The following is a 9,237-nucleotide window of genomic DNA, read 5'->3' as shown; positions in this document are numbered from 1 at the left end:
GAGGGAAAGGGGAAGTGAACCGAAACCGGGCTAACACCTTGTCTTACTGCTGGGGGTGCCTCAGTGCAGGGGAGGTGGAATACAAACCTCTTTCTGCTCCAAGAGCATGGTTACATTCTGGGGCAGAAGAGAAATATGACTAGAGGTAATTCCTTGTAGTCTATTAAGAATATGAAGCGTCTTTTAAAAGGGAAGACAAGAACGTTGTTACTGCTGCGGCATAAAGCAGTGCTGGGCCTATATAGTGAACACTGTTCTACTTCATCTCTGAAAGCAGACGGTGGAACAAGAAAAGGGACGGTAGAAGGTGGTAAAGGTCCATCCTAACTGTGAGTGATGCCTGTGCAACAAACAGCCAGTGTCTGGATTCTTCTGCTTAGAAAAGAGATGGTGTCTGAGGGTTGTTCGCATCCTGTCTGATACAGAGGTGGGTGGAGGTGGGAGGAAGCACAAATGGAACTTGCCAGTTGTGAGTCTAAAAGCAGAGGAGAGGTGATGAGGAGCTGTGGTTTTGGTCTGGCATGGAGTGGTCATTATGTTTCTATTGAAAATCAACAAAGTTGGCACCCCTGCAAAGTTCCACGAGTGCCGAGTGGAATTTGACAGGTTTCTTGATCTTGCAGAAGAACCCTAGAGAAGGTGGGACTCAGTACTGCAATTTTAACCCCAACCTTTAAAACAAAAACCAGAAATTTTTTTCAGGATAATTAAAGCATAACACCTCTGAACCTAATTAGGAATATTTTGAAGTTTTCTGTGAAATTCGGAGGTCTTTGATTTCTAGCTTTACAGAAGCAGTGAGAAGCATTGTCTAGATCTCGGCTTCCAGGAAGTCGAGGTGTCTCTGCTGGCAAGTGAGACTTTTCTGCTGCAAGGACCTTCTGGAGAACCTTGTTTTTCTGTGTTTGGTGGCGATGAGAGGGGGGGAAGGAAGCAGCAGCAGATCAGTGTTTAATTAAACACCACTGTCCTAAAGCTTCAGCTCTTCAGATGAACTTCATCTTGGAGGCTCTCAAAGGTGGATGGCAGGAGTGTAAGGGAAGAAATACACAATTGTTTGGCCAGTCTGTAGAGTCTGGACCATCCAGCATTAGAAAACCTCAAATGAAATGCAGTTTATTGTATTTCCTGGGTAGAGTAAAACAAATTCACAGTTACTTCAGTTTGGAAAAGCTGTTTTTCTGCTGCCTGCAGCAGTTTTGATCCTTACCTCCCACCTTTTGGTTTGTCCAAGTCCAATAACATTCTGCGTGTTCTGTGTTGCTGGTCATTCCTGTGCAAAGCTGTGACCCACCCCCGTCCATCTTTGCTCCTCTGGAGTGGTTGCTCATGCTAGACCTTTCCTGGTTACGTGTATGCTGATTGCCTTAGCCACCCCTCTTGGTCTGACCCGTGCTTGGCTACTCAGCTCACTTGATATGCACATGTGGATCTGGATGCCCAGAAGCACAAAGAGCATTCACAGATGGAACAACAAAATGAGCCAGGGTCCCTCAGGGTGGAAGAGGCAGATGTGGAGGAGGTTTGCTGGAGATGATAAAATCATGGATGTGGTAGAGAGAGGGTGGATAGGGATTGATCTTTCCATATTTCTCAGGGGTCTGATTGTTCCATGTCTCTCAGGGGTCTGATAGGAGGAAGGAGATGTAGGGAATCCCAGAGGTGATGGGCTCGGGAATTCTTGCTGCATAGCGTCGTGATTGTCAGAAGTTTACAGGCTGCAAAGAGACAAAGATGCAGGCTCGTGGCGGAAGAGCCGTCGATGGGTACTGAACACAGCTAATCCCTGGCTCGGGAAGTCTCAGCACCACAAACCTTTGGAAAAAAACTCTTGGGAAACTTTTTTTGCTTGCCTCATCCCTTTATTCTTCCCAGCATATCTGCTTTGGGTTGCTTTTGGAGATGTGGTACTGCACTGGCCAGCTGAGTTTGGCCCAGGGGCGCTCTCTAGTTCTCTCAGCAGAACTTTGCAATAAAACAATTAAGGCTTTTAAGCATGACCAAGCATGTTCCTTCTTCTAAATCCCTCTTCAGCATTTTTATCTGAGTTCTTTTTATGACTCGCATCCAACAAACATGATCGGGGTTATGGAAATCTTCCTGTCCAGAGCTGATGTTCTGTAGACGTGTAAGAACTTTCTTCTGCCGACAGTGTGAAGGACTGAAAGGTTTAGATGCAGGTTGCTGCTGTCCTTTTTGTAGCCACACAGTGCCTGGTTACTGCAGGCTTGGGCTTGGGACCACTTCAGCATAGTGTCAGCATGTGGCCTGTGCTATAGGGTTGCTCTGTGCGTATAGAGCATCTCTCTGTGTGTGCACTTATCCCCAGCATCGCTGGTCCGTGGAGTTTTGAGGAATACCCGGTGTTTAGAAGCAGCTCATCACAAAATGTGAAGGACAAAAATGGATGAAAAAAACCAGCTGTAATTGCCGCAACTTTTCCAGTTATCTACTGGTTTGTTTCTGCCCTCTTCACTCTGTTTGCCTGTGGAATGTTTGCCTGGCCCAGAAAGACCGTTTCCTCAGTGTTTGCCCCCTCACAGGTAATAGCAGGAAAGAATCGGCAAGGAAAGCTTGGGGATCTAATAGTAACATCTGGTTTTTGGTGAGCTGTTCACCTAATGAACGTGTCAAATAATTTTCTCCCTTCAAGAAAGGCAAGAGACTTGAAGGCAGACCCAAGACAGCACTCCTTAGGACATAGTTTTCCTGAGACCATACCTGAAAAATCTGTGCAAGAGAATTCCTGAGCTATGGGTTAACCAGGCTTTGATGATGTGTCCCCACAGTGCTTTGTAGTCATGGAGAAACCAGTTTACTCATTCAGATCTCATTTCATGGACGCTGCAGAACAGATAATTGGCTCATTTGCTTTGCAGAGAGCATGAAGGGTAATGGCAGCTCCTTGAAAATGTTGAAAGTGCCTGTAAACTCCTGAGCTGTGAGTGATGTGCGATAGTGTTCTACGACCGTGGTTCATGCAGCTTGAACAACCACTTAAAAAGCTCACCTGCTGTCACCTGCAAGGCAATAAAGTGTCTGCAGAGAAAGAGGTGGATGTCCTGGGAGTGCCGCGATGGTAAATGTACGTGTTACCAGACAGCAGCACAATGAGTTGAGCCCTTAGTACGCAGTGTTAGTCTCGTCCCCCACTTCAGCTCTGCCTTTCGTCCGCTCCTCAGCCCCGTCTGTGCCGCTTGCGCAGCTCTCGACAGGTGGTGGAGAATGGGAGCGTCTGGCGCTGACATGTGTTTTTTCTGCTGGTTGGTAGCATGTCTCCATGCCTGCTGTGGAAGCGCAGTAGGAGGCCCCTCTCGTGGATGTAGCTGCAATCTGTGGGCTCAGGTAGGTAGTTTTTGGGAGAAATGGTGGTTACGGTATCTCCGGTATCACTCTACCTTTCTGCTCTGGTGTGGGGCAAGTTCCCCGGGACTGGCTCCGGCTTTGCAGAAGAAGGAGATTGGTTGGGAAGCAGAAGCTGGGGAAGGTGGAATGAAGGACCCGTGTGCTGAAAGCCCAAGGACAAGAAGATCTGATATTATCATGATTATTTTTCTGGTGCCGCAGCAGATTCAAGTGGTATTGTCCCTTACGTCTTGATAAAATAGTCTCTATGAAAACTAGTGTAAAAGATGAAATAACTACTGCACCTCCTGTAGTGTGTCTGCTGTGGAATTTAGAGAGGCGCTGACACTGAAATCCAGCTCATTCCTTGTGCAGTAACTGTTCTTCAAGAGGACATGCATGGTTTACGTGATGAGGAAATGCAGCAAATAGTAGTAGTTCCAAAAGCTCTTAAGCTTGGGCAGCAGATGAGGAGAGCTGAGTATGTGTTGCGAGATTTTCACCAGAGAGTAATTAATGGACAACTGCTGAGGGAAGCTGTTAATCAGAGGGGTGGATGAAGTGCCAGGCCAAGACTCTCTCTTCCTCAGTTGACATTTAAGCCTAATGCAATCTGGCCTGCCATGCTGCGTGAGGGTGAGCTGACTAACTCCCTTAGCGTTCCATTCCAGTGCCATCGTGGAGTAATTGTTTGGTAGTTTTGGTTTTTCTTTTGCCTAATGCAATCTGGCCTGCCATGCTGCGTGAGGGTGAGCTGACTAACTCCCTTAGCGTTCCATTCCAGTGCCATCGTGGAGTAATTGTTTGGTAGTTTTGGTTTTTTTTTTTTTTTTTTTTTTTTAGACATTAGAAATCATATTTAATGAGCTGGTGAATCTGGGAGCAAAAGGATAATATAATATAGTAATTAGAAGTGAAATTTTACACTGATACTGAATTAAGCTGTGAGTCTTTTGCTGGAGTTGACTGAAATTTAGCCTCCACCTTTTAGGACTCCATAGTGGAGTAAGCCCTAAGAGCTGCTGAGTTGTCCCTGAGCCTCCTTACCTTGGGATGTGAGCTCCTCTGTGTCGCTGTCACTTCTTTAAGCTGTTTTCCTAAGAGAGGGAGGCCTGGGTGACCAAACTATACGGGGTTTTTCTTTCCACCTCTATTACACTTAAGACCTTTGCTTCCCTGACACATAGGATCTGACCTTGGGCATCGGGTTTAGAAGTGCCAAGGGTTGGGCGCCAAGAAAACCTCCTGGAGCAGGGTGGCATTCTTCACATGACGTTGCTGTATGTACGTGTGCAGCTCTGGGTTTCACAAACTTAGGATTAGCAACTAAAATGTGTAGAATTACAGCTTCCTGTTGTGTGCACCTCCTCAAAAAATTTAACGTGCCTCAAGCGCGTATCTCTGCTGTGGAGTATGAAGAGGTGTCTTTCTGCTGGGCTTTTCATTTACCAAATATAATCAAACTGTTTGAGTTGAGGGATAAGATCATGTTGTTCACAGTGAGTTGCTCTTGTAACCGAAATTCTAGCACAAACAGTGTTTGCCTTTTTTGTCTTCAGAATGATTGAGGAGAGTGGGAAGAGGAGGAGGACAATGGCAGAGAAGAGACAGCTGTTCATGGAAATGAGTAAGTAACAAGTCTGGAGGCATAATGTCATTTATTCTTCACCGAGAGCTTTGCTTTGCTAGTTTTACCAGATCGTTTACATCTTGTTTCCACAAGACCATTGCCTCATCTAGTGCAAAGCATCCTGGTGCTCCTGGGTGCTGGTCAGGAGGAGAATACAAGAGGTGGGTCACAATTGCCTGGAGAAGATTGTACGTTCGCATGACATCATGTTGTTGTACTTTCCTCCGGGAACACGGGACTGAATGGCGTTCTTTGGTTGTGCAAGCGAGTCCTGTAGTTGCAGGTACAGGCTGACGAAGGTCTGTCTTAAAGCAGGGGTCTATTGGTGCCGGTTTGGTGAAGGAATTGCAGAGGAGTGTTCTCACTGTGCTTACAAGAATCTTACAATTTCAGGAGCAGTTCCATTCCTGGCTCATTTCTATCTGCTTCCTCTTGTGTGAGGCGGGTCTCGGATAGTGCTTCTCCCCACTCCCCCAGTTTGCTTTGTGCCTGAGTTTATAGGCATGGCCCTTTGTGGCTCTTGCGACACATGGCACAAGCTCACTCCTGCAGTCTCCCTGCTGTCAGCCTCATCTCCTATTCTTCTCTGCCTCTCTTCAGCTTTACTTGAGCCGAGGTGACCGAACTGTGTGTGGTATCCTGGATGGAATCTCCTTAGAACCTTTAAAAACAACTGTAGGGCTTCTCCTCTAGAGGTGCTTTGATGGGTGCCACAGAGTATCGCATTTGTCTCATCACTTTGAAGTGCTGCAGTTGTCTCGTAATCATTTAGTGCAGAAATGGACATGCGAGTTGTTAGCTTTGGCTAGACAATTGAGAATACTCAAAATTCTTCTGATGATCTCGACACGATGTGTCTCTTTTTGCAGCTGGAGGGTCTTGCTGGTCACTCCCAGTGAAAGTGCTGGTGTGTAGATAGTCCCAACAGCCTTTCACTTTGGCATGTCAGTGTGAGGAATTGAAGGTCTTCAAGCCTCACCCATCCTGCGATGAAGTATTTCACTACAAAGTGACCACAGAACTGTTTCCTTTCTAGGTGAGCTCCATCCACAGAGTGGATGTGCCATGTGTGAAGTCGCTGCTTTCAGAGACCGTTTGCTGCAGTGTTTAGACAGTGGCTCCTGTGAGACAAGAACAGACCTTGGCATTCACCCACACTGGACATGCTACCCCAGAGTGCCTGTGGTGGTTTTGTAGAACTTAGGGAGCTGTCTGACAGGCAAGAGTTCTGTCTAAGCTCTTCCAGTTTCTCTACCTGCAGAATACGTAGGGACTCAGACTTTTCTCAGGCCATTGGCTGCATTCAAGGCAATGGGCACCAGTGAAGCACGGCAAATTCCATCTGAACGTGAGAAAAACCAGTTTTCTGTCAGGGTGTCTGAGCACTGGGAGAAGTTGGTGAGTGAAGTTGTGGAGTCTGTGTCTTGGCAGATGCTCAGAACTTGAGTGAACAGAGTCCTGGGCAAAGAGCAGTGGCCGACCCTGCTTGAGCAGGGAGGTTGGGCCGGATCATCTCCCCAGTGCCGACCTCAACCGTCCTGTGACTCTGAGCTGTACAGACTGGCTGGAGAACACTTCCTGTTTTATCTTCAGACAGTTCAGAGGAAGGACCTTGTGGAAGCTTTCGTGGTAGTGTGACACAGGAGGACAAAGAGAACGTGGCTGATGATTTCTTGGTTTCGTTTTTGCATGTAGCTGTTAAATGACCCTTTAGGTATATAAAAATATACATACGTGTATGTTTTACATCCATTTTACATACGTGTGTGTTTTACATTCACTTCTATACATATATTTTATGTAGACAAAGCATTTTGTGAGGACTTGGGGTCTGTGGAAGCACTTTCTGTGGGTTGAAAGGTAGAACTGTGTCCCCTGACTGAGCGTTTTGAAAGAACATTGCATGGAAAATACCAAAGGAGCTGTTCTGAGGCAGGCTTGGATCTGAACGGCCCAGCTTGTGTTCCCTGACCAGGTACTCCCCTGGAATACACTGGGGACTGGTTTTCTAAAGGAGGTGCTGTGAAATCATGCCCTTGAGTTTGCTGCCCGTGGTGTCAAGCAGAACGCTACTCAGAGGGTGGCCAGTCTCGGGCCGCTCATGGGTGACCTGTGACAGGGAGCCTCAAAGTGGTAAACTGTCAGCCTCGGAGTCTTCTCGCTGCGTGTTCTTTGTAGAAATAATCCCTGTACGTCCCTTGTGAGACAGCACGCAGATCTCTGAGACCAAGCAGGTGCTTGGGGGTTGTGTTTGTGAACTGGTGGTGAAATATCTGAAGGATGAGAGCACTGCCTTAGCCAGGCAGCTGTGGGTGCGCGCACCGAGGTGGTCCAGACGAGGTGTTTGCAGATCGGTTTCTGGATTCAGGATGGAGATCCCCCCATACAGTGCTCAGGTAGGTTCTCCAGGAGGATGTGATTTGGGTTTGAAGTGTCTTCGAGCAGTCCGGAGGCTCTCAGTCACGGTCGTCCCTGTTTCTCAGGTCTCTGCTCACCTAAGCTCTGGCCCTTGAGAGGGCTGAAAGGCTGCAGCCCATGTTGCTTTTAAGCGTTCCTGTGAGAACCCTGGAGGCACAGGAGCCACGCGTCTCTGTACCATCGCCCAAGCGCAGCTGGGTTCTTTCAGACTGCACCTGAGACCTGTACTGGCTGGGGGACGTAGCTGCCAGCACCGTTGTGAGCCACTGACAGGGCGTTTTGGTTTAGGATTAAACTTAGGATCCAGACTAGACTTGTTGGCTGCTTCCAAGTTGATCAACACGGGCCTTTAAACCAGTGTCGTTTATTATCTCCACGTCACTTATCTTCTCATCTGCTGCATGTCGGAGGTGCACAGGTCTGTCTGGCAGAGGGGTCTCGGGTTTGTAAGGGTCGGAGTAGTCGCTGGCACTGGGAGATGTGGGCCAGACTGGTGATGGATAGTCGCAGCCAGCTGTTCCATGATGGGGCGCTGTGTGACAGCAGAACGCTTACACAGCTTCAAGTCAGAGGTGGCTGGTGAAGATCAGACTTCTTTTCTTCTCTGCTTTTTCTTCTTCTTCGTACCTGATCCAATCTCTTTGGGAGACCAAAAGCAGCTGCTGGTGAGGCCCCAGTGCAGGGCTGGGGTAGGAGCACAGACGTCCCTCTCTTCCTCTCTCAGCTTTCGTGTGCATGTCTTCCAGCATCGGTGCAATCCTCTTCCTTCCCCACCCACCGCTTGGTTCTTGCTTCTCTTGAAGGAACTCATGCCGGTCTCTAACTTAGGTCAGCTTATGATAGTGCTGAAAATTGCTTTACTGCGAGACACCCGATGAGAATCTTTGTCATGTTCCTGTGGCAAAGACGGTGTCAGTGAAGAAACCCTCATGCCATGTGTGAAGTAATTCTCTCAGACAAGCTGAATGTTATCGAGGAAAGAAAAACACCAACTTTTTTTTATTCATAGGAGCACAGAATTTTGATGTCATCAGACTTTCAACGTATCGAACAGCCTGTAAACTGCGGTTTGTACAAAAAAGATGTAATCGTAAGTTATAATTACTCTTTGTCTTCAAAAATTTCTCATGCATGATTGTTTCAAGTATTCTACCCATGTGAATTCTAAGTAGAACAAGAGCAAGCAAACATTTTATCAACCAATGGGAGCTGGTGATTAAACTAAACAGAGATTAAATACGTAATTAAAGAGACAGCGATCTTTGTCCGATACTCTCTAATATCTTCAGTTTTACTCTTTAAGGTTTCAAATACTTAAAATACGTGGGCCACCCCAGTGTGTTTCGGTTGCCCTGAGTGGGCGGTCTCAAGCACTCTGAGCTCCTGTTTCATCACAGGGTACCTCAAACCACTGACGGGGAGGCACAGCCACAGCTTTGGCCTGACGGCACAGTCACCAGCCTGGAATGTCTGGGGCTGATGGTGGTGGGGTGTGTGAAATGCAGCAACTGCAGGGAATTCTGTAATGGCACTAGTCAGTGTAAGGTCTCTCATTCTCTTCCTTCAAGCTTGGAGAGCTCTCCAAAGCACAGTCCGAGGGTGGAGAGGTGACACTACTCTGCGTTCTGGTACCAGTGTTGAACTGGGCTCAGACCAGTGTGCACAGGAGTAGCTCCCTCCTCCCAGCAAAGTGGAACTGGTGTGTGTGGTGTGGAAGAGGGCAGGAAAGAGGCCCAGGAGCCCTGCAGAGGACACGTGCCACCGCACAGTGTAGACCCACAAGCGTGTGTCTCGGGGCTGGTGTGACAGCCCCTGCGGTGCTCTCGTGTGATGGCTGCCTACAG

The 9,237-nt window shown here is 47.8% G+C and overlaps 1 protein-coding gene across 1 annotated transcript in view; it reads left to right on the top strand.

The window, feature by feature from the left end:
• Positions 1-4,905: 4,905 nt before the first annotated feature.
• Positions 4,906-9,237, top strand: part of DTNB (dystrobrevin, beta) — a gene marked incomplete at its 3' end in the record, with an annotated part of 32,140 nt that continues 27,808 nt past the window's right edge. The window contains exons 1-2 of the mRNA XM_010133661.1: positions 4,906-4,972; positions 8,403-8,483. Of these exons, the coding sequence (XP_010131963.1) occupies positions 4,906-4,972; positions 8,403-8,483 (148 nt within the window). The remainder of the gene's footprint in view (positions 4,973-8,402; positions 8,484-9,237) is intronic.

Source organism: Buceros rhinoceros, unplaced genomic scaffold, assembly GCF_000710305.1.
Source record: "Buceros rhinoceros silvestris isolate BGI_N320 unplaced genomic scaffold, ASM71030v1 scaffold5833, whole genome shotgun sequence".
Lineage (NCBI taxonomy): Eukaryota > Metazoa > Chordata > Aves > Bucerotiformes > Bucerotidae > Buceros > Buceros rhinoceros.
Note: the sequence above shows the minus strand (reverse complement) of the source record. Positions and strands in the feature narration are given on the sequence as shown.